Source organism: Metarhizium album (genome assembly GCF_000804445.1).
Source record: "Metarhizium album ARSEF 1941 chromosome Unknown scaffold_3, whole genome shotgun sequence".
In the NCBI taxonomy this organism is placed as follows: Eukaryota; Fungi; Ascomycota; class Sordariomycetes; order Hypocreales; family Clavicipitaceae; genus Metarhizium; species Metarhizium album.
In genome coordinates this window covers 1,170,536-1,193,048 of record NW_024467577.1, presented here as the reverse complement: position 1 = coordinate 1,193,048, position 22,513 = coordinate 1,170,536, and the positions used below count along the sequence as shown (strand labels likewise).

At 56.6% G+C, this 22,513-nt stretch overlaps 7 protein-coding genes across 7 annotated transcripts; 2 read left to right on the top strand and 5 right to left on the bottom strand.

Annotated features, from left to right (window-relative positions):
- Positions 1–566: 566 nt before the first annotated feature.
- Positions 567–1,119, bottom strand: MAM_02127 (Molybdenum cofactor synthesis protein 2B; the record flags this gene model as incomplete). The annotated part of the gene is made up of 2 exons (XM_040820926.1): positions 567–916; positions 981–1,119. 2 exons carry the CDS (start codon positions 1,117–1,119, stop codon positions 567–569), a joined length of 489 nt encoding a protein of 162 aa, XP_040681269.1.
- Positions 1,120–1,816: 697 nt separating this feature from the next.
- Positions 1,817–2,107, top strand: MAM_02126 (uncharacterized protein; the record flags this gene model as incomplete). The annotated part of the gene is made up of 2 exons (XM_040820925.1): positions 1,817–1,964; positions 2,019–2,107. The coding sequence occupies 2 exons, from the start codon at positions 1,817–1,819 to the stop codon at positions 2,105–2,107; spliced, it is 237 nt and encodes a 78-aa protein (XP_040681268.1).
- A 92-nt stretch (positions 2,108–2,199) lies between these two features.
- On the top strand, positions 2,200–4,253 carry MAM_02125 (D111/G-patch; the record flags this gene model as incomplete). The annotated part of the gene is made up of 4 exons (XM_040820924.1): positions 2,200–2,293; positions 2,373–2,581; positions 2,636–2,696; positions 2,752–4,253. The coding sequence occupies 4 exons, from the start codon at positions 2,200–2,202 to the stop codon at positions 4,251–4,253; spliced, it is 1,866 nt and encodes a 621-aa protein (XP_040681267.1).
- A 296-nt stretch (positions 4,254–4,549) lies between these two features.
- MAM_02124 (Peptidase A1) lies at positions 4,550–6,291 on the bottom strand (the record flags this gene model as incomplete). Its single annotated transcript, XM_040820923.1, has 4 exons — positions 4,550–4,656; positions 4,725–5,427; positions 5,567–5,856; positions 5,934–6,291. The coding sequence occupies 4 exons, from the start codon at positions 6,289–6,291 to the stop codon at positions 4,550–4,552; spliced, it is 1,458 nt and encodes a 485-aa protein (XP_040681266.1).
- Positions 6,292–7,067: 776 nt separating this feature from the next.
- Positions 7,068–8,275, bottom strand: MAM_02123 (acyl-CoA thioesterase; the record flags this gene model as incomplete). The annotated part of the gene is made up of 2 exons (XM_040820922.1): positions 7,068–8,036; positions 8,168–8,275. The coding sequence occupies 2 exons, from the start codon at positions 8,273–8,275 to the stop codon at positions 7,068–7,070; spliced, it is 1,077 nt and encodes a 358-aa protein (XP_040681265.1).
- An 879-nt stretch (positions 8,276–9,154) lies between these two features.
- On the bottom strand, positions 9,155–13,015 carry MAM_02122 (oxysterol binding protein; the record flags this gene model as incomplete). The annotated part of the gene is made up of 3 exons (XM_040820921.1): positions 9,155–10,345; positions 10,407–12,936; positions 12,996–13,015. The coding sequence occupies 3 exons, from the start codon at positions 13,013–13,015 to the stop codon at positions 9,155–9,157; spliced, it is 3,741 nt and encodes a 1,246-aa protein (XP_040681264.1).
- A 1,037-nt stretch (positions 13,016–14,052) lies between these two features.
- On the bottom strand, positions 14,053–16,503 carry MAM_02121 (chitinase 18-18; the record flags this gene model as incomplete). The annotated part of the gene is made up of 3 exons (XM_040820920.1): positions 14,053–15,851; positions 15,921–16,365; positions 16,432–16,503. The coding sequence occupies 3 exons, from the start codon at positions 16,501–16,503 to the stop codon at positions 14,053–14,055; spliced, it is 2,316 nt and encodes a 771-aa protein (XP_040681263.1).
- Between the last annotated feature and the right edge of the window lie 6,010 nt (positions 16,504–22,513).

The window sequence follows — 22,513 nt, the reverse complement described above, 5'->3', positions numbered from 1 at the left end:
TTGTGCCTTGTCCTTGCTCAGACTGCCGTGGCCGCTGGGCTGAAGCTGATGTTTCCCAGATTGCCGTTTGAGTTCTGGAGAGTTCTACATGCCGAGTACGGCATCGTGGTGTATCCCTCCGCCCTGACGGAGGACATCGACGTGCACGGCTTAGGAGTCGACGTTACATTTATGGATGCTTATTGCGGGCACATAGGTTGGTTTGCGTTCCCTCGGAGTCAGCTTCGGCACCTTCACGGCTACTCACATTGCAAAGTCATGTACGGCAGATGTTGCGGCTCGGACCCGCCCCCGTGTCCGATGCAGTTTCTCAGAGAACCGCCGCCGGTGTACTCCAAGTAATAGGAGGAGAGACGTGAAGGAAGTATCTAGGCCATGCGGGGACGGGTCACGCCGCAATGGGTTCAAGATGGTGGACGGCGTTTACGGTGAAGAAGTGCTTTGCGGCTGCAGGGCTTGCGGTGCGCGAGGACACGCCAGATGCATTTTGCTTTGCTTTTGATTAGCTGGTACGGCGTCAATAGAGTGCGAATTGGTGGCTGTTCAGCAACGACAGCAGTGCTGAATCACGATTCCGCCTTCTCGCCCGTTGCTCCATCTCTGTTCGCCCTCCAAACGCCTTCCTCGCCTTCAAACTCCTCCCTCTTCCACACCTCGACCCTGGACTTGCATTCCTCAAGAGCCTCCTCGCCGGCTAGCCAAGCGGATTGCCTGTGCGGCGACGATACCGCGATCAAGATGCTCTCTTCGCCGATGGGTACCGTTCCCAGCCGGTGAACCATAGCTATACCCTTCAGGCCGTGCTTTTTTGATACCTCCTTGGCGATGGCCAGCATCGTCCTCAGGGCAAGTTTGTTGTATGCTGTGTATGTGAGTTCTCTGACGGGCTTGCCGGCAAAGTTGTCTCTTGTTGTTCCTGCTCAAGGGTTAGACGGTCATTTCGGGGTTGCGCTGACGAGTCTGCTGAGTGGTGATGATACCTGCGAAGAGGACTATGGCGCCGGCGGCCGGGTTGCGGACTCGGTCCATCAAGGCTTGGACGTCGAGGTGGTCTCTGGTTAGGGCAGCATAACAGTCTTGTGAGAAGAGTTCCCATACATCGTCGTCCTGGGATGCCATTGTGGCGTCGGTGTGGGTTGGACAGGGACGGAATGATGGCGAGAATAAATGAGCCAGACTAGAAGCTAGAAATTAAACCAGTAATAGAGTAGTAAAACGAGAGATAAGCCGCAAAGAGTCCACCACTCTGCCGTTTGATCTTTACCGGAACGTTGCGAATGACGGGACAAGGGTCGCGGTGATGGATGACTAATATTTTCAACAAGCCACGCTTACGCTTCTCCATTGGATGTTCAACCCGAGTGTCAACCAAACACCACTGACCGTTCCGCTTCTACATTTTACGTTTCTCACTACTACATCTTCGCGCCACTTCCCAGTATCGTGCACACATTGCCGTTATGCGTGCCAATTATCACGCACCTTCTCCCGACCGAGGGCGGCATCGAAACGACCACGACAACATGGGAGCCTCGCGATGCAGAGGCGGAGACGGAGACGGCCAAGCCCGGCAGGACGACCATTATCGATCGCGTCATGGTAAAGACATGATCCGCGCCTTGTGTGGAGACTGATACAGCCTTCAAGCCTCTTGTCACGGAGCTTTTTGTATCAAGACTAGACAAGTTTTTGTTCGCTAACTTACCCACGGGGCGTCGAGACTATTCCAGGTCTCCTACAAGGCACAACTTCTACGACGACCAATCGCAGAAAGCACTACAGCGGCATCGCCAAGACCTGGGCGGCGGAAGGGATTATGATCGCTGTTACGGTGGTTCAGATGATGGGTACAGAAGACGAGACCGGAGCCCACGTCATCGACCAAGACAGTTGGATAATCGAGATCATCACTACGATGACATGTACGACGATGGGAACCGTGGTGAAGGCGGACATCGGGGACGGTATGACGACGACGAGCCTAGGGACGGCGAGCATGCTCACAATGGTGGCCGCAGAGAAAGATCTCGTAGTCCTTGCGGCGGCCATTACAGAAGTCGATCCCGGAGCCGGACGCGAGATGCTGGGAAACCTACAGATACAGTGATCCTCGAGGGACTGCCGTACAGTGTGTCGTCTGCAGAGGTGTGTGAGAGCGATTGTGGTGGTTGTTGTTGTTGGCGGGGGCGGTTTCCAAACATGTCCTACGGGTGGGCCGAAACTGATGGGGATTTGATAGCTTCGCGACAGCCTTCTGGCCAATTCGATCGCGGCCGAATTTCCGTCCATCGATGTGAGGGTTTCATCTTCAAGAGGTCAGGCAGGTCCAGCGATTGGTGTTGTTCCGATACGTATTATGGCTAACTCGCCAGCAGGAAACCGCCGGGCATTTGTTCAGTTTGAAGACGTGGATCAAGCAACTGCTTTCGTTAAAGAGCATTTCCCAAAAATTCTTATTGAGCTCCAGCATTCGACTGATGACGCACCAGACGGCAAGTTTGAAGCATACATCCACTATGCCCGGAACCGAGATGACGGTGAAACCCGGCAGGTTCGAGCTGCCGACTGGGCCTGCCCTCAAGTGTGTAATCCTGTTTGGCACTGCATGCCGGAAAGATGATCTGACTCTCCATAGTGTGACTTTTTGAACTTTTCTACAAGAGCAAGGTGCAAAATATGCGGCACGCAGCCACCCGGTGAGAATGAGTCGCTCAATTTTCAATAAAGGTCCAAAGCTAACCGTTATCCCAGCGAACAACTGGGAACAAAGCCTGACAGGTGCGGCTGATGTCGCTGACGGTGCCGACGCCGTGTCGCAGATCTTGGTGGTTTATCCGCTGGCATCTTTCGTGACCGAGGACATGCTCGCGAAAGATCTCAAACTCCTAGAAAAGTCGGAAGAACCGAAAAGCTCTGCCAACGGGCCGACCAAGTTAAAGTCAACCGCCCCAGGGGCCGATGTCTCTCGATACGGAGCCAAGCCCGAGTCACTGCACCGCGTGTTTCTCATGCGTGAGGTTACGTCGGGAGAGAGCTTTAAATACGGCTTCGCTGAGTTCTGGACCCTCGAGGATGCGGCGGCGGCAGTGACCAAGTTTCGCATGTCCCGCTCCTTCACTGTTGCCGGCTGTGCCGTCACCGTTGCCCCGACACATATGGGCGTCTTTCTACCGGAGGAGCGCGAAATCGTGCCAAACATCGAGCACATGTCGTTTAATCCGCTCTTCAACCCCTCCCTCCGCGTGCGATACCGGGACACGCACGTATTCCCGAGTCAACTGGTCGTCACGCCCCAACGACCGGCCGAGGCCAACCTCAACGCCGCCAAGTCCGCCGAGGACGAACAGGGCGACAAGAAGCAGAAGAAGCGCAGAGCGGAAGGAAGCCTAGCCGCGTCCGCGGCCAAGAAGGCAGTCCCCATGGCAGGCCAAATGGCCGTCTGGCAGCGGAAACACGACGAGCTCCGTGGCGTCGAAGAAGGTGGCGACGCACCAAACGGCCCTCCCGACCCAGCAACCAAGTCGGGCCCGATCAAGATCTCACTGTCAAACGCTACCAAATTCGGGGCGCCTTCGGCAGCCCTCACGTCCGCAGGGCACCCTTCGCCACGCGAGAAGTCGCCAAGCGCCCAGGCCCCTCCGCCACCAAGCCCACCCCAACACGGGCCCGGGAGCCCTCGGGAGGAGGAGACGTACACGGACAAGGAAAGACTCATGTGCCTCATCTGCATGCGCAAGTACAAGTCCCTCGACGAGGTCAACATCCACGAGAAATCGCGCAACCACAGGTCCGCGATGCAAGACGACGACAAGGTCAAGGCAGCCCTGCCGCGACTTGCCACGCGCGACAAGCGCCATCGACAGGACCCCCAGGTCCCCCAGTACCGCGACAGGGCCAAGGAACGCCGCGACATATACAACCAACCCGACCGACCTGCTCAGCCGTCCAAGCCCAGGAGCGAACCGAAGAAGGCGCCCGAGGAAACGAAGCCGGCCGCGGCAGTCGCGTCAAAGGGGGCAGGCATGCTCGCCAAGATGGGCTGGACTACGGGCGTCGGCCTGGGCGCAAACAGCGACGGCCGCACAGAGGCGATCTCCACCAACGCCTACCAGGAAGGCGTAGGGTTGGGTGCCGAGGGCGGCAATCTAGGTGATGCGGCCGAGCTGGCGGAGCGCAAGACAAAGGGCTCCTACTCGGACTATCTGACCACGGTGCAGGACAAGGCGAGGGAGAGATACAATCAGATGAACTGATGCAACCATCTGTACTGTAGTGTACAAAACCACACAAATCACGGGACTGCTTCAGGATGTAGGCCGTCATCTGGTGTCGGTGGTTGATGGGCGGCTTTTCATAGACGAGGCTATTTACAAAAACCATGTCTGCGGCTGCTCTAGAAAGGGGTATCCAACTAAAACTCGACATGAATGATTATATATGAGCTGTACATTGTTGCATCTGGCCATGGCCAGTGGCCCCTACCCAGCTCTGATCATCATTATTGTATGTACGGGCGTGAGAAAAAGAGCAAGAGCCACAAAGCTCTCCGTTACACGGCTGAGAAGGCGACAGCTGCGCCCAGGACGAGGACGGCGGCGACGGAGGAGGGGACATTACGGCCAGAGGCGCTGTCTTGTCTCACCTCGGGCCCCGGCCCTGATAATGTCTCGGTTAGCTGGTGTCCGGCGTGTCCGAGTGAGTCGACAAGGTGGGAGGACACTAACCGTCGGAGCCCGTGACGTTGGGGAGGCTCTTGGCACCCTTTTGAATCTCGACGACGTTGGAGCCGGTGGCGTTTACGTTGGACTGGGCCAGGCCAACCTGCCTGTTGGCCAGGTCGTAGGCGACGTAGGCGGAGCGCAGGAAGGTGTCGCCCAGCAGGTAGAAGCGGTCGCTCCTGACGCCGTACGCCCTGGAGCCGCCGAGGCCGAAGAGGCAGACGCGGCCCCAGCCCCTCAGGACGGGGGGCGCGTCGCCGCCCTTCAGGATCTGCTGCGCTTCCTCGGGGAGGTTGTCGACGGCCATGTCTGCGATGGGGACGTTGATGGTCTTGCCGCCGAACCCGAAGCTGAGGCCGGCGCCCTTGCCCTTGCCGCCCTTCCAAGCGCAGTCGATGAGGGGGGTCGCAGGCCCGCCCTGAGCCTGGAGGGTGACGACGCCGAACTTGTCCTGGATGGGGTTGGCTATGGAGTCCGGCACGAGGCAGATGGTGGAGCCCGAGTCCAGGATGGCGACGGACTCGGGGGCCACGGGGGGCACCTTGACGCCTGTGGCAGATAGCGACTTGATGGCGATCGCGTACGAGGTGACGTTTGTGCCGCGGTCGTTGGGCATGGGCCTCAGCGGGAGACTGGCGAGGCTGCCGAGATATTTGGCTGAGTCGATGCCGCCGAACAGGATGGTGCCAGACTGGGCATCGATGCCGTTCTGCCCGTCACGTTAGCAAGCTGAAGCAGGTAGGTGCACGGCGGGCAGTGATTTGTGATTTTGAACAGGTCTGCTCCGTCCTTGCGCGGGCGGGGCAAGGCCGGTCGAGGCAAGCCGAGGCAAGCAGCGGCAGACGCACCAGGTATAGACTGAAGCTTGGATGGGCAATGATGCCCTGGTCAACCATGTTGTCGACGATGGTAGGGTACTTGTTGGAGGTGGCGACATTGGCGCTGAAGCCCAGGCCCACGATGCCAGTGGCCCGGCTGGACGACAGGGCAAGGCCCAGCTGTTGGTTGGTGATTTCGTGACCGTCAATGGTGACGGTGTCGTTGAAGTAGTCGCCCGTGATCTGTTGGTCGTCGAGGTAGGTGATGTCGAAGCCGCCTTCATCGACGAGGCTGAACGTCTTGCTGTCTTCGGGCTTGACTGGCCATCAGGTTAGTCTTCCCGTGAGAGCTCGCTCAGTCAGATATGTGGCCGTTGCCTCTGCCCGTGGGACGTACAAGTAGCCGTGCAGTAGCCCGACTGTGACTGGGCGGCGGCGCTCCTGCAGTAGCGAGTCTGGGGCGAGTTCATCCATGTATCACTACTGCCGGTGTCGAGCTGGAACTTGAGGCTCTGGCCAGGCGTGCCAATGGAGAAGTCGACATAGTATCCGGCGGCAGTGATGTTGTTGAGAGCAGTCAGCTCGGCGGTGCCGTTGTCAGTGGCACGACGGGAAATGGCGCGGGCAAGCGTCTTGTAATGCTCTGGACTGGGGCCTCTTCGCTGGAGAGGAACCGAAAGCGTGCCACCAGAGACCGTCGTGACGGTGCCCAAGACGAAGACGACGAAGACGACGCGGAGGAGCGAAGAAGGCATGGTGTTGCCAGGACCAGTCACGGCAAAAGGAAAAGGCCAGCTTCAACAGCCGCGGGAGACGGACGAGCGAATCGACGGTTTGAAATACAAGCAGGAGCCGAAGCGAGAGAAAACGAGAGGTAGGAAGAGATTCCAACCCGACGCGCGGACCACACAAAAAACAGCTTACGCAGCTCAGCCGCCTGGGAGTTTGTTGTTGTTTTGTTTGGGCGGAGGCGAGGCGGCACCGGCACCGGCACCGGCACCGGCCATCTTCCATACCCGGGTGACGATGGGATGACAGGCCCTGGCCGATTGGTTATAACGAGGCGAGACCCGAAAAAAGCAGTGGCTGCGCTGCACATTGTGTGGTGAGCCGTACTCGGTCCTCGCTCTGCAGTGCGACGCGACATCCAGACAATGACGACAACCATTGATGGCGTCAAGTTGTTGGATCGGCTTGCCCAGACCTGAGGCTGGGACCGGGGCTGGGCTCAGCCCATCTCCTGGCGGCGGGGCGAGGGGCGAGGGGCGAGGCGGCGGCCCCACGAACCCGAACGAACCCTGGAAGGCGCGGCCTGCCACCTGCCTAATCAAGCCGCCATCCACCGCACAGTCTTTCTTCTCATCCGTTCTAAATTCATGCAACTACTTAAGTATAGAATCTAATTGGTGTCGACTCATATCCAACGGGCCATGCAAACCCTTGGCCCGGTACATTTTTTGCACGTACCTCTTCTTGCTTGGTTTTATAACTTGCTCCCCTCGGACTCGTCGTGAGCTAATCGCACAACGCCCTAAAAAGACTCAGTTAGCTTCCTACTACATGCTGTAGAGCAGGCATCGCGGACAGATAGGGTCAGACGTCGACTTGCCTCTTGCACACAAGTCGCCAGCAACGTTCCGTCCTTTGCAAAGATGCGCTGCGAGACAAATCCACGCCCATCGCCCGACCAGGGGCTCTCCATGTCCGCAAACATCCACTCGTCCACCTTGACACGGCTAGGCTCGTGAAAGTAGATGCTGTGATCCAGGCTCACCATCATGCCCAGCTTGCGGCGCGTCTTCCACTCCTCGACGGTCGATCCGAGGCCCTCAAACTCGGCCAGCTCCTTTACGCGCTTCTGGTATTCTGGTGCCATGTCGTCATAATCTTCCGGCTTAAAGGGCAGTCTCCATAGCCGGTGAACGCGTCCCACCGTGCCGATAAAGGTGCTGTCCGAGACGTACGCCAACGCATTCAAATGTGCCTGGCGACCACCAGCCTCGGAAATCTTGCCACGGCACCGCATCCACTGCTGGCATCTTTGCTCGTCGGGCCGGGCTGTCGGGTCCGAGCCGCGTGCGGCAGGCACGCCGTAGTTCTGGAAGGGCCCGCCCCTGGCCCATTCCGGCTCCCCCTGCCAGTCCACCGGCGGAGGGTACTTGGCCTCCTCCGGCATCGGGACAGCGTGACGAACCGTCCGTTCGCCGCCGGCGTCCTCGCGGACGAAGCTAATGGTCGTGGTGAAGATGCAGCGACCCCGTTGGCGTGCCTGGACGGTACGCGTGGCGAAGGAGCGCCCGTCACGGACTCGCTCGACGTGGAAGAGGATAGGTATGCTTCCCGACCCAGCCAATATGAAGTAGCAGTGGCACGAGTGAGGGTAAAAGTCGTCAGGGACTGTCTTTTGCGCCGAGGCAAGGCATTGCGCAATCACGGTGCCACCATAGACGCCCCTCGCACCGGGAGGAACCCAAGCCTTGCGGGCGTTTGTGAAGATGTCCTGCGTGTTTCCCTCATTGTTAGCACACTGCCAGTGGCGCCCGCTTGGAGATGCATGTCTTCCTTCAAAAAGCCAGCACGTGCTTTGAAAGCGCACGCCGGCAATCCGGAGCACAAGCTTGCAGGACGTACAGGGCCCAAGACTCCGACCTCTGTGACCTCCAAGACATTCTCAATCGGCGCCTTGCTCGGATCCGCAGGCGGCGGTCTCAACAGTGTCGACCGTTCCTCGCTAACCATGATATCCGTCGGTCCCTCTTTGAGGCGTGCAGTTTGGGAATCGAGATTCGGCAGGGTTGATTAATGACGGATTGGCTTCCGTCGTGGAGGGAATTACCGACAGCGCAGCACGCGACGACCAAGAGGGTCGCTCGTTGGACGTGAAGCGCCCCCAGGACCAAGAGAAGGACGTCTGGAAGCGATGCAAGAATCAGGATCAGGGAACAGCACTTGAGCACTTGGCAATGAAGAAAAATGGCCGCTTCGGCATGACAACCTGGGGGAAGGCGCGTCACCGGTGGGCGAGCAACGTCCCTTTCCCTTTTCGGCCTTTGTCCCGACTCCCGAGCCTCGGCTAGCCCGCAACCTTTGGCCGGGGGCCCGCTGGACAGGTGAGGTACTTTTAAGTAAGTACCGACTTACCATGGTACCAAGGCACCTAGACAACTACAACTCATCAGACTCTTGACCAGCTCAGGAGTCGGGACAATTTTTGACCTGTCTTCCTCAGAAACAGGGGTCACGCGTGTATAGGTACCTACGTACCCAGGTAGGTACCAAGAAATTGGTCACAACTTGCTCTTCTAGTAAGTTACTCCCGCCCCCGTCGCAGGAATCTTTTTTCGACGTCGGCAAATATAATTCAAAAGGCACAACCGACAAAACGACAGAAATGTATCTGTGTGCGTATCAAATTTTTTTCTGTGTACGCCGTATCAACGCATAGAATCCAGCTCCGCATCGCCTTTCCACCAAATGGAATAAATTTGTTGCCCATACCATACTATTTGACCCCATCAACCTCCTGTCCCCTCGCTCCCGAATCGCATAGAACCTCTAAAGTAACAATTCCGCATTCAACTCCACACATGCAATTGTGCAAGTCTTCCCCGCTGTCTATTAATTTGCATCCTCAAAGATTGGCTCCAGTCCCGCCCACGCCGTTGGGTCTCCGTTCGGCCCAGCCTTTTGGCGCTGCTGCCAGTATTTGCCGTTAAACTTCCAGTACGACTCCCCCGTAATCTCACATGTCGCCTTGCAGAACCATGCCGGCACGAACTCTTCGCCCCTGGACTCGCGGACCCTGCGGCGAGCTCGCTGTGCCTCCTCCAGTCGGTTCTTCTCGGTAGCGGCAAAGTCGTACTCGCCATCCTCCATGGCACGCTGATCGGGGCGCAGACGTGAGTCGGTCGGCGCTAACCATGGTCTGAGCTTGTCGTCGATGTGGTTGAACGTGAGCACAAAGGGCGTCAAGTTGAATGGAATGCCAGCAGGTCGAGGGTTGGCCTCCCAGATCAGATAAGCTCGGGTTGGATCGTTCATGGCACCCTTGTGCAGAGGGCCAGCGTCCTTGACTTCGTCAATAGACGCCTCGTATCCGGGCGTTAAACGTGCATATAGCTTCGAGTTCCAACGTCCGCCGAGGCTGACGCGCACGTTGCCGTCTGCATCCAGAACCTTGCCAGAAATCAAATACGCGCTCGAGGCCTTCCACCCGCGAGCCTTGAAGTCGAGGATAGCCACCTCCCCAGTGGTCCAGTTCTTAATTTCCATTGGACCGTAATTGTCCACCGTGGGGTTGCCGGTGATGATGCCAATGACCGACGAAGTGACCTTCTTCCACGTGTAGAGGTCCTCCTTTCCGCCGGCAGTAGGCCTCAGTTTCAGGAACCATGTGCCAAGAGGGTTGATATCGAATGACTTGCCATAAAACTTGGATTTGACCGCGGACTCACCCCAGTATTCCCAGTTGGGCGATTCAGCCCACGCCGCACCAATGGGAGGATGGTGGCTGACCTGTTCGATGAAGAAGCGGTAATTCTTGTCTGGTCTGACATATTCGAATGTCTCTCCAAGCAGAGGGTTGAATGGCTTGGCAACACGCCCGATTGTGGATGCATACTCGCTGGCAGCAAAGGCCGCGACGTAAATTAGGCGTTCGATTGAATCGTGGCGCTCCGCAGCCAAGTCAAGTAGGTCAGCGTACTCCATGTCCTCACCACAGCGATAAAGCAGAGACGTTGGTTCGTTGAATGATACAGGCAGGGTCATCTTGGTCATATCCTTCCCAATCATGGACTTCAGGATACCCTGTCAAACGATCCGTTAGTCATGCGCAAATCGTCAGTGGCAAGGTATTACGTTTACTCACCCAAAGGGAAATCTTGGGACGGTCATCAGCGTCCATCTTGAGTTTGTGTCGGATACCGTTTTCGTAACCCTTGAACGAAGGGCTAATGTCAATGGCGGACACGATCACACCCTTGCTCTGAGGCTCAATGGTCTCGTCATGTGGCATCTCAGCGACTTCAACTACGCCGGCGTCCACGGCATCGAAGAATTCCTCTTCGTCATTGGACTCGCTCTCTGACAGCTCACCAAGTTGGTCTAAAGCAGTTGGTCGCCGTCCAAGACTCCGAGCAGGAGATTTCGCGGCTACTTCCGCTTCTTGTTGTGGACGTTCGGTGGTGGGTGTACCGACGCCGGAAACACCACCGGCTTCCATTACTTCACGAAGGGCCTTCTTGGTCAGACGACGCTTCTCCTCTGTCTCGCCCATCCGCGCCTCGAGTTCCTCGTGTTCGCGAGCAACCTGCTGCATGCTGTCTTCCCACATGCGGCGCATGTTTACCTCGCTGTCCAGACGATACTGCCAGTAAGCGTCTCGGTCCTTGGAGATTCGAAGCAAATCACCAACAAGCCCCGTCAGGCTACGAGTCGCCGCATCATAGGTCGACAGCGCCTGAGTGACGTTCTTGTCAGACAGCGGCGTAGCGGGGCTCTGGGCGAGCTGTGTCATAATTGCCGCGTGGACCTCGGACATGGTTTCCAGTTGGATCTTTGCGGACTGAGCCGTGATGTTGAGTGCATCCTTGGTTGCCCGTGGCTCCTCGCGCACGCTCCTGTCATTTCCAAAATCGTCGTCGTCGTCGATTTCTCCCGGGACAGCTGGACCTGCATTGCCGTGTATGCGGGAGGCCTCGCCATCGGTGGCGGCATCCGCAAATTCGTCATCTTCGAGGCTGCCGACGGTGCTTGTTCTTGTCAGGTCAACCTTGGGGGGCGTCATCATATTGTGCGACGTCGCTCGGCTCGGCAGCTGTGAGGTGCTGCGTTGTAGATCTGACAGGCTCGCGCTCTCGCTGTGCACGTCTGGAAGCGAAAGTGAGCTCTGTTCGGCTTTGACGGCTTTGAGGAGCTCTGCACTGCGGGCTGCCTGTCTTTCTTCCTCCTTTGCCTGGTCCTTGGTCCACTGCACGGAGTTGTTGAGTGCCCAGAACCAGCGCTTAGCCTCGACCTCGTGGTTGGCCTTGAGGGTATACTTGACAGATGATTTTCCAATAATCTCGAACTTGGTCTTCTCGTCGGCGCTCATATTCAACTTGGCAATCTTCATATTAATTGCACCTCGGCATGCGGAACCCGCGTCGTCTTGGTGCTTGTAGTAGCTGAGCACCCCATCCTCGAGCACAAACCATCTCAACTGGTAGCCCTTTCGGTAGTTGGTCCATTTTTTCAAGTAGCCCTTCATCTCTCGGGCTTCGCGCCCAGCCATCAAGTCTGTTGCGGCAGCGCCACCGGCGCCTTGTGACGCTGCTTGGCCGAGAACGGCTTTTTCTTGAATACCTCTCTGAGCTGCAACAGCTGCGGGGGACTTTTTCAGTATGGCCTTGACACCGTCATCATGAGTGACTGACTGGGGCAACTTTCCCTTGCGGTCACGGCGGAAAGGGTCACCACCATGAAGCAAGAGAATCTGGATGAGCTGGGTATTCTTCTTTCGTGCGGCCTCATGAAGCAAGGTGCCTCCCGTTTGAACAGTGACTGGTTCTGAGGCAAATTCGGGACTGTTGATGTCCACGACAGTCTTCAGTCGAGGCTCCTCAAGTGCCTGCGCCAGCGTATCGTAGTCGCCACGGGCAATGAGCTCCTGCACCTGCTTTATCTTGGCCTCGGTGAACAGAGAGCGAGATAGCTGGAGGATTTGAAAAATTTCCGGATTTCGGGCCAGGTCGAGGGGCAGCTTGCCCTGGTGGTTGACAACCGAGTCATTGATGCCCTTCTGGTCCAACAAGAGCTTCACAACGGTCGTGCGGCCCTGGGCGGCAGCGATGTGCAGTGGTGTGTTGCCGTCTCTGTCCCTGGCGTTGACGTCGACGCTGCCGGCACTGTCCGACAGAACATATTCGATGACGGTGACTTCGGAGCACTGAATAGCGAGGTGCAGGATTGTAGTGTCTTCGAGGGGACCGGTGGTGACGGCTGCAAGCGAGGAAGTGCTGGACCTGGGCGCGTTATCAGCCGTGTCACGGATGGCCCTGGATATGGAGGCCGTATCGCCGCTTCTCAAGGCTTCAACCACCCTGAACTTGCGAACGGATTGCTCCAGGCTGGTGGCACCTTGGCTCGACGTTGGTCCGGCCTTGGCCGCCGCGACAGGCGATTGCGCAGACGGGACTCTGCTGAGCATGGCGGATGTGGTCGAGAGTTTCGAAGCGTGTCCCCGAGTGCCGGGCTGATGCGACAGCGGAGTACCAGGAGGTCCCGAGGTAGACTTTGACGTGGCCGTACCGGGCACAGACCGGCCGTCTTCCGAGCCAGACTCGTCTTCGCGGGTTTCTCTGGGTTCTCTGCGGCGAAGCAAGGAAAGAGCCGCAGAGGACCTGGACCGCTTGTGCGGGCTATGCAAGGTCAGGCGGAGCACGCGTCAGCGGTCTAATTGGAGGCTGGCTCGGCTTACCTGTCTCCAGCTTCCGACATGGCGGCAAGCGGTTGTTGTGCGTGGAACGGAGACGTAGTATGAGCAGTGGTGGTGGTGGTGGTGGTGGTGGTGGTGGTGGTGAGAGAGCGACGTCACGCCGCCACGGCCAAAGCCAAAGTAGAGGGAGGAATCAATGAGGAGTGAGGAGACGGCGAGGCCGCGGCGTTGCTTGCCGTGGCAGGGAACACGATTGATTGATTATTGACCGTGCTGTGCTGTGCTGTGCCGCATGTGCCTTGGCTTCTCTCTCTGGAGGTCGGGTGGGGAAGATTGTCCTTTGTTACCATTACTAAGGCAGTCGGCTGTCACAGGCTGTCACATATCGCAGCCATGGCGGATTGACGGGTTAACAATCGAGTCGATGCAATCAATCCGGCCATGCCCAGCGTCCGATGACGCTTCCTCGGCCGAGGAGCAGCCAACCGCGAACTACAAGGATCAACGATCAGATCGAGGAGAGCCCAGCCGAGCACCAGCCGAGGATCAGGGGGTGGCTTTCAGCCCTTCGCCATTCCCCATCCGTCAAAACGTCCAGCAAACAGACAGCCTTCCGGGTGCGACGATGCAGAACATGCAATCAAACCATGTCCATCCGCCCGCATGACTCTTGCGCCATGTAACGTGGATACGGCCGTCGCAAACCCAACGACATCCGCACCCGCCGCCGTGTGCTGCGCCGGCGACAATTGCAGACGGCTGTCGGATACAGTCTTTTCACCATTGCGTCTTGCCATACATGAAACAACAAGCGTGTCGACTTTGCAGGAGACTTGACCGAGATGGCATACATGTCGGTCAACGAAACTCTGGCGTGCTATTCATGCTACAAGCTGTCTTGGAAAGCCAGCGCAACCCAGGGGCCGCTTCAAAGACTGGGAGAGCCAAAGCAGAGAAAGAGGTACATCAACAAAGACATTGGGAAAAGAGTCCACGAGTCGCTCACTTGGTCCGTGGGAAAAAAAATTGTTTATTAATTGCACATCAACTATGCGCTTCTGAAAGACGCAACTACCCTCGACTACGGACATTCCGCAACTTACGTGGCCAGAAGCTGAGCAGCAACAACGGCGACAAGGCCCGTCAGGCCGAGAGCCAGGCCAGACGCACCGGCGGTCACGGGAGGGACGGGGACAGCAGATGGACCGACTGGAGACTTGGTCCAGGCATTGCCAATGGGACTGGCAACACCGGAACACTCGAGGCCAGCGCATCCAGCGTCCTGTTCCTTCTCGGTGGGCTTCTCGGTGGGCATGACGCCAGGGCACTCAGGGCCGATGCAGTCAGCCACCGAGGTGCCCGGGCAGCTGGGACCAGTGCAACCCTCGCCCGAAGGCTGCGGAACGGCCGTGGGGCGGAGCGAGGTTGGAAGAGAGTCTGGGGTCTGGATCTTGACGGTCTTGGTGAGGCTTGTCGTCTTGACGTTGGTCATAGGAGCAGATCCAGTGGGCTTCTCGGTGGGCATGACGCCAGGGCACTCAGGGCCGATGCAGTCAGCCACCGAGGTGCCCGGGCAGCTGGGACCAGTGCAACCCTCGCCCGAAGGCTGCGGGACGGCCGTGGGGCGGAGCGAGGTTGGAAGAGAGTCTGGGGTCTGGATCTTGCCAGTCTTGACGTTGGTCATAGGAGCAGATCCTGTGGGCTTAGGAACCTTGCCAGTCTCGGTATCCTCCACGGGGCAGACGGTAGTGTATGCTGATATGACCTCAGTGACGTAGCGTGCAGGGCAGTCTGTCACAGTAGAGGGGCATTGAGTAATGGTATACACCTTGGTGTTGTAGACGGTGCTGGTGGTCATCCTGGGAGCCTTGGTACTCGTAGGCTCGGGCGTTTGAGCAGGCTCTGTGACGGGGCACACTGTAGTGTAGAGAGCGATGGTCTGGGTCGTAACGCGGCCGAGGGTGCAGCCAGTAACGATAGACGGACACTCCGTCAAGATAAACGTAGTGGTGGTGTAGACGGTGCTCGTCGTCATTGAAATGGGCTGGCTCGTCGTCAATGAAATAGGCTGGCTCGTCTGGATGGTCTTGGCCGTTGTCGAATTGGACCAGGGAACAGAGCTAGTCTTGCCAACAGTAGCGGTGGCTGTCACATTAGACGTCTCTGTGATACACTCATCGTCGTCAAACGACATAGTCGACGGCGTGGGCGTCTCTGAGGTCGTGATATACTTATCGTCGTCGTCAAACGACATAGTCGACGGCGTGGGCGTCTCTGAGGTCGTGATATACTTATCGTCGTCGTCAAACGACATAGTCGACGGCGTGGGCGTCTCCGAGGTCGTGATACACTCGTCGTCGTCAGACTCGGTGGTGGTGGCCGTAGGGGTAGCCTGGGCCGAAGTAGACGCGGGAAACTTCCGGCAAGGATACATGACAGCCTCGGCGGCACTACCAAGGTAGGACTTGCCCATGGCGTCGGTGTTGTTCAAACCACGCGAACCTTCCCACAGGGAGACGCCGCCGAAGTTCTTGTGTTTGCTAAACTGGCAAACAAGTTCCTTCATCTTCTCAGGTTCGAGGTAGCCGGAGCCAGCACCATGCCGATGAGCGGGCAGGCCGATGAACAGCTTCGCGTCACGGCTCTTGCCCTTTGCAATGGTGTTGGCCCAGGCATGGTACGAAAACTCGTCATCCGGGGTGTTGCCGGGGATAGCATCACACACTCCGTTGTTGTAGAACTGGATAAAGAGAGCATCAAATTTGGCATTGGCGATCAAGTCGTCGTTCACGTTCCGGTTCCACTGGTTGGTGATGACGCACTGAGGCGCGGCAGTGATGAACATTGGCTTGCTCTGCTTGCGCCACCAGTCAACCATGGCAACGTAGGGCTTGTTGTCTGTCGCGGGATTGTTAGTAAACTCGGCGGGCGGGAGCACAGCATCGTCCAGCCTTCACTGGGACTCACCAAATTGGCCGGCCGGCCCCTCCAAGTCCAGGTCGAAACCATCGACAGAAACGGTCTTGCCATCGGCATCAAATGGCCGCGGGCCCTTCCAGCTGCTGTTGAAAGGGCCAAAGGCGTTATACAGGAAGTGGGCGAACTCGACGCCCTTGGCCTCGGAAGAAACAGAGTAATTGCTACCCTCCCCATACCGGCCACCAATGGACAGCAAGACCTTGACGTTCTTCGTCTGGCAATAAGGGATGTCGCGCGTAACTGAACGACATGTGCTGAGCAACTTGGTCTTCTCACCCTTCTCGTTCACGAAGACTTCAGCGCTGCAATGGGCACCGAAGTTGCTTCCCGGATAGCCACCCCCGTGCTCGGGGGAGTTGTTGATGAAGGCGAGGGTGACATAATTGACACCAGAATCACAAACATCACGAAGGCTGTACCCGGCAATTGAGCCCTACGTGACGAAAGGCAAGCATTAGCACGTTGAATGTTTGTGCGAGACACCACATGGCTTACATACCCAGTAGACATTCAAAGCCGGGCTGGCTAATGAGCCAGCCACCAGGCCAGCCAGAGGCAGAGACTTGATCATGACTTAGCCGGCGCAGACAGGTCGTGTAATGTAAGAAAGATTGCAAGTTGGCCGAAGCCTGTCAAGGAGCGTAATGATTCCGAGATTAACGAAAGGACGCAAACGAATTGCTTACAAGACGGCCGAGGACCGAGCCGTTCTTGAACCTACCAGAGACAGAATTGAGAGAGTGAGAGGGGGGGAGAAAAGAGAGAGAGACAGAGAGAGGAGGAGGCGTCGGCTCCATTTTGTCTGCTCACATCTATATCTCAATCCATGGAGGCAGCTCCTAGTGTTGAGTTTACACTTCCATTCTGGACGACGGGCTGGTATAGCCCGGGATTCGATATAACAGGCTCGCCAATTCGGCGTCACAAAACCTGTCCCCACAGAAGGAGTGCTAAAAGGCTCCAATTTTATAACTAGCCGCGAAGACCCATGGCCAGACTTTCCGTGGAGAGGTAAAAGGCACCAGAACCAGAGTACTGAGTGATGTTCAGGGACAGGCTTTGTTCTGATCGTCGGCTATCACTAGATCAGGCATGATGGAGACTGCACTATCAGTCCTGGCCAGGACTACGGCCGTCTCTCTGACCAGGTCTGCCTGCAGGAACGGATGCCACAGCAAGAAATTCTGTGGGCTTATGACGGGTGGTATTGCGGAGCAGAATCATGTCATGGCACGAGTCCTGCAATACTCCGGGCTCCATTTGATAATACTACTACTACCATACTTAAGGTACTGTGCCGGCACATGTTCCGTAGCAAAGGAGCCGAGTGGTACGGAGCAGAGGGCGGTAGTCTTGATATGGGCTGCAAGCTCTTCGACACTAGCCATACATACAAACAGCCAACCGACGACGTGTCACGCATGCAATTGTCAGTCCAGACTTGTCAAGCAGATAGATGTTGTGCGCAGGACTGAAGGATACACCTACTCCATTCACATCTTCGTCAGAGGCGGCCGTCATCGTCATGGTCGTCGTCATGGTCATCGTCATGTCATCGTGGCGGCAGCGGCGGCGGCAACGGGAGAACAACCAAATCCGAGGGCATTCGGGCAACTTGGGACGAACAAGGGAGTCGCAAGAAAAATTCGACAATTGCCAGTGCCGAATCCGGCAATCGCCGAATTGAAGTCCAGAAAGTAACTTACTCAAGTAACTACCTAGGTAAGTACTCCGTACTTAAGTACGAAGTAGTGGGCTCCGTCACCAGGTGGGCCTTTGCTACCGGTAGGCCGCTGAAATTGCTGTTAGGGTACCCCACAGGGTTAAAGCCTACTTGTACCTTAAACGTAAAAAAAAAAATGTTTGGTCAATTGATGTCAAGTATATATTTTCTCGTAAATTAACGCCGGAACAGGCGGGCTCCAAACCGCTTACAGACGCAACTCCCAGTGTTTCCGGTTCATGTGTACTTTCCGGCGTATGAATTACCATTCTGTTGCTGCTATAGCTGCTTCCCAAGCTCCCAGGGCGTGATCTATCACAGCTGCTGCGCATCATGTGTCCTTGACTCGAACAATCCCACATGGCATACGGAGTACAGTCCAAAGGTGGAACGGAGGAATTCAGACTCTACCAGGCGGGTCTCGTGTCGTCACTGGATATGGAGGACAAAGTCCAAGCCCTGCGACTGTGCACACACATGCGTCATGACGCGCCCATCCAGCTCGTGCCATGCCGAGTGCTCGGTACTGACACGACATGTTTCTCCGGTATCTGGGACGAATTAGTGCCGCGGGCCGTTGTTCCTACAAATTGCCAGGTTGAATGCCGGCTCAGTCAGCCCGAGCGAGTGTTATAATCGGGGATCCATCACCTCATGAGAAGGCGACACCAAGACAGGCAATCCATCTCCAAAACGGCTCTTGCCCACGCAAACGACAAGGTCTATCCACCCTCAACTGAGCTTGTCCTGCGTGCCAAGCAATTCAAGCGGAGCCGACAATGTCCCTTTGCGCTCATAGCTCATGGGTGTCTGGATGAAATCCTGATTTCAGCTTTGTTGGTCGCCGAAGTGTCTGCCTGCCAAGAGACGAGCACAGCAGAGCAGGGCCCGTGATCGTGATGTTTAAGCAGCCGACGTCAGGACTCGCAGCATCCCATGGCAGAGTGACGATGGCGACGATGTGCAAAGTGCCAGGCCCTACGGAGTACAGAGCAAGTGACTGCATATTATGTGTAGCGAGTCAACATCTCTGCCACGCAATCTTGTTTTCCTCCTTCACTTGCAACCTATGGGTGCTCCCTTTATTATAGTCCAACTATTTACGAGCACCCGTTAGTCGCATCTCGGGGTCACCAAGGACCCTCTTCTGTGGCTTGCCGAGTTCCCGTTTGGGTCGAATTGATGCCTCTCATTGGGGGCAGCTGCACATGCTGCCAACCTGATTTTTTTTCGATTTGCAATACTACCATTACAGTTTGGCAATCTGTATTTCTTTGCATTTACAGTAAGTTGTAAAGTGTATGTAAGGGTACAAAAAGAGAGACTGAAAAGATGAAAAGTTTCATCTTATTGGACGGTTGTACAGCCGCTTACATGCTGGTGATCTGTAAAGTTGACTGCCAGGCCGTGGCAGCGGCAAATGAGAGCGCTCTGCAATTGTCAGTACAGTTGCAACCTGTAAGTGATAGATGGCAATTAATGGGCTGTATTTTTCTGTTTCTGTTCTGTTCTCGAAGAAACTTGACGATTTTCAAGTAAATGGCATGCCGTATAAGTAGGTACGAACCCCAGGCCCTACCCTACACTTTGTGCGGAAAATGTTGGCAGCGTTTGCGGATGCGAGCTAATGTGACGGGGAGGGAGAAAGCACGGGAAGCCTCGCGAGGCCCTCGCCTCGATCGTGTGAGCTACTTCATCAAGGATTAGACCACTCAGCGTGCCGGCCTCGCCTCGGCGGGTTAGTCAAGGCCAGAAAACCCAGTATTCATTCATTCCAAGGCCAAGGATTGGAAAGGAAAAGACATTTACAGACTAGCTCGCCAGGCCATCGCGAGTATCAGCACTGTTGCAGAGGCTCGCACCTGATCCTTCTACTGTCGCGGTAAGGGCCGAACAATCCTCACCAACGGATACTACCGAGGGATGCAGTTTACTCACGTCGACACACTTCTATCAACGAGGTCGAGCTCATCCCGGACCATCAAGAAAGCTGATAATATAATACATAACAACAGGACCCCCCTTGATTTACTTGGAATGCCGCGATGCAAGCAGCTCCTTCTCCGTGGTCGTCGACTCGTACGTGCGTCTCGGCCTCGTGCAATTATTTATCGCATCTGGGATGGCGGGAATTTTTTTTGGGTGGGCTGCGCTGTCCAGGCTAGGACGACATGGCCAAGGCGGACGAGGACGAGATCGATGTTTATTATCACCGGATTCGACTCTACACGCGTCGAGAAGCATCCCCGGTTCTTAAATAACAACAAGGTCCCGTGTTGCCACTGTCACTGTGACAGCTCAGTACGCATGACTCGGGGCCCCGGGGCTCGGGGGGCTTTGTATCATCAACTCCGCATGAGCAACAATGACAAATCGTGTCTACTCTGCAGGGACGAGACGCCAGGAACATGTTTCTTGGACGTGCACGAGGCACCTTGGCGGCAGTGGAGTTGCTTCTGTTATTAGAAGGCCTCCCACGAGAGGCATCCTTTACCATACAACCGTTTGCAAGGGGGACATGATGAGCGTCCAACGTGCGTCTGGCGTCCTGCATCTTGCGTCCTGCTACTGCCCTGCACTGCACGTCTGACACATGCATCATGCATGCATGGCTTGGCCGCCGGGAAAAGGAATAACTTACACACACAAACATGTGCGTTTTTGCATTGGGACAGCGTCAGCGGAAAGAGAGATGGTTGCACCGCCTCGTGCATGACCAACAAAGATTCGCCCGGGAAACGGCAGACGAGCCACGGAGAGGCGTACGTACGTACACCGTACCGTAGTAGCCGCATGTTGCCGGAGCCACCGCCGTGTTTTCTTTGCCGCTCGAATCGGCCGAGGATGTTCTTTTGACTCTATGTCCAGTGTTTACGTGCGGACAGCCCACAGCAGGCGATGGACCGGGTCTCATTCCATCCGCCGTTGATGGCCACGACGCCATGGGCGACGGTCCCACGGGCTCATTGACGATACTCGGCACAGATTGACCGTGATGGATGGCATGCTCTTCTCCCCGGGGACGGACGCCATGGCCTGGCACAAAGTCTCTTGTCTGCGCGTGCACGAATTGATAGACGGTCAACGGCTGCTTCTGGTGCGCATGCATTGATTTGCCCTCAAGTCCCGACTCGCGGAATGGGTTCTCATGGCGACTCGATCTATGCTGCATGTCTCAGTCCCCCACACAGCGCCCGGCGCCAAGGGGTTGACACAATACCGATCGGCCGGGAGCTGATGTGACAGGTCACGCAAGAGGAGAGGATGCCATTTTGAGCTTATGCATGCAATGGTGTTCGTTTTTGTCCATGAAATGTCATAAACTGCGTGCTCGACGACCCACACAACTTCGGCATAAACACACACAGCGCCTTGGTTCATCGGCGGATGAGCGAGATGGCCTACGGAGTATGGGCAATGGCATTGCGGTTGACCTTGACCTTGACCTTGACCCTTGACCCTGACCTTGCTCTTGCTTGGTTCGTAGTTGTTGGTCGCAATGCGGTGTTGTGCTGTGCTGTGTTGTGTTGTGCTGTGCCGTGCTGTGTTGTGCTGTGCTGTGTTGTGTTGTGCGTTGTGCTGCCCGCTGCCCTCGCCTCGCCTCGCCTCCCTCCCCTCACCAGATGCGGACGCGTCACTTCAATTCTTTTTCTGTGCATAACGGCGCGCTATTATGCACCCTGCATCCCAAAATGGAACCTCCCTGCATATCTGTGCAACGCTATTGGCTGAGCATAACCCGCCAAGGGGCACCAGGCATTATTCCATTCTCCCGTCAATACGATAGTGACCAGTCACCGACTGACTAACTGGTCAATAGTCAGCGGTTACCACTTCCGTACGCCCGCGAGGGCATTTGCATCAAGTAGACGATACCAATGCCCGTCGCCCCTTCCCCTTCCATGAATGTCACCTCCTCATGGCTCGCGGAACTGCGCAAACCCTTTTGTCGCGACGTGCCAGCAAACCAACCAACCAGCCCACCCTCCCTTTACCTGCTGCTCCATGTCCATGTGTCATGGAGAAGAAGAAGGAGACATCTGACGACAAGGCCATGCACATCGCATGCGGCAGTCATGCATGCAGTCATGCGCGCGCCTCCAGAGGCACGATGCGGCATCGCCAACCCAGCCATGTGGCAAACACCATCACCACCGCCACTGCTGGAAACCCAGATATCGTCACTGACGGAGGGAATCCGCAGCATGACGCACACCACTTGGCACTTTCTTCCCTCCGTGCTGCCTGCCCACGGCGCACTCGCGTCCCATGATGGATGATGGGTGGCATGATGCCGCGGCCCAGCCTGCTCGGCGCTGAGTTGCATACCAAGCAGCGGCGAGCTTCTGCACTTCTCCCGCTCGACGAGCAGCAAGACGAGTCACGACACATTGGCAGCCGAGAAGCCAGCCTCTCTGCCCAATACCTGCGCCCGCGTTGCGGTCCCGATGCCCGTGTCTTGCCTCTCCCGCCTCCCAGCCCGAACGAGCTAGACCTGTCTGTTGTTCTACCGAGCAGTTACTTGGTGCGCCCTACTTCCGTACAGCCCCGGGAGACACCAAATCCTCGTGTCTTGTCTCGAAGGGGACCCAGGACATCTGGAATGCCCTGCTGTCCAAGGGCGCATGAGATGGCAGCGCTAGCACCACGATGTGGGTGTCTTCGCCCCACGACCTGTCTCAGCGCGTACGCTTGGGAACTTTGGTCACCCGAAAGCTTGGCTCTGTATGTTTACCAAGTCCCTGGCAGGGTTTATTTTGTTTGCTGCCAACCAGACTGACCTGTCTGTGTATGTGTGTTGGGAGCTAGGCTATAATTCCCGGCCGTGTCCGGCCACCTCCCCCGGCGCATCCTGTCC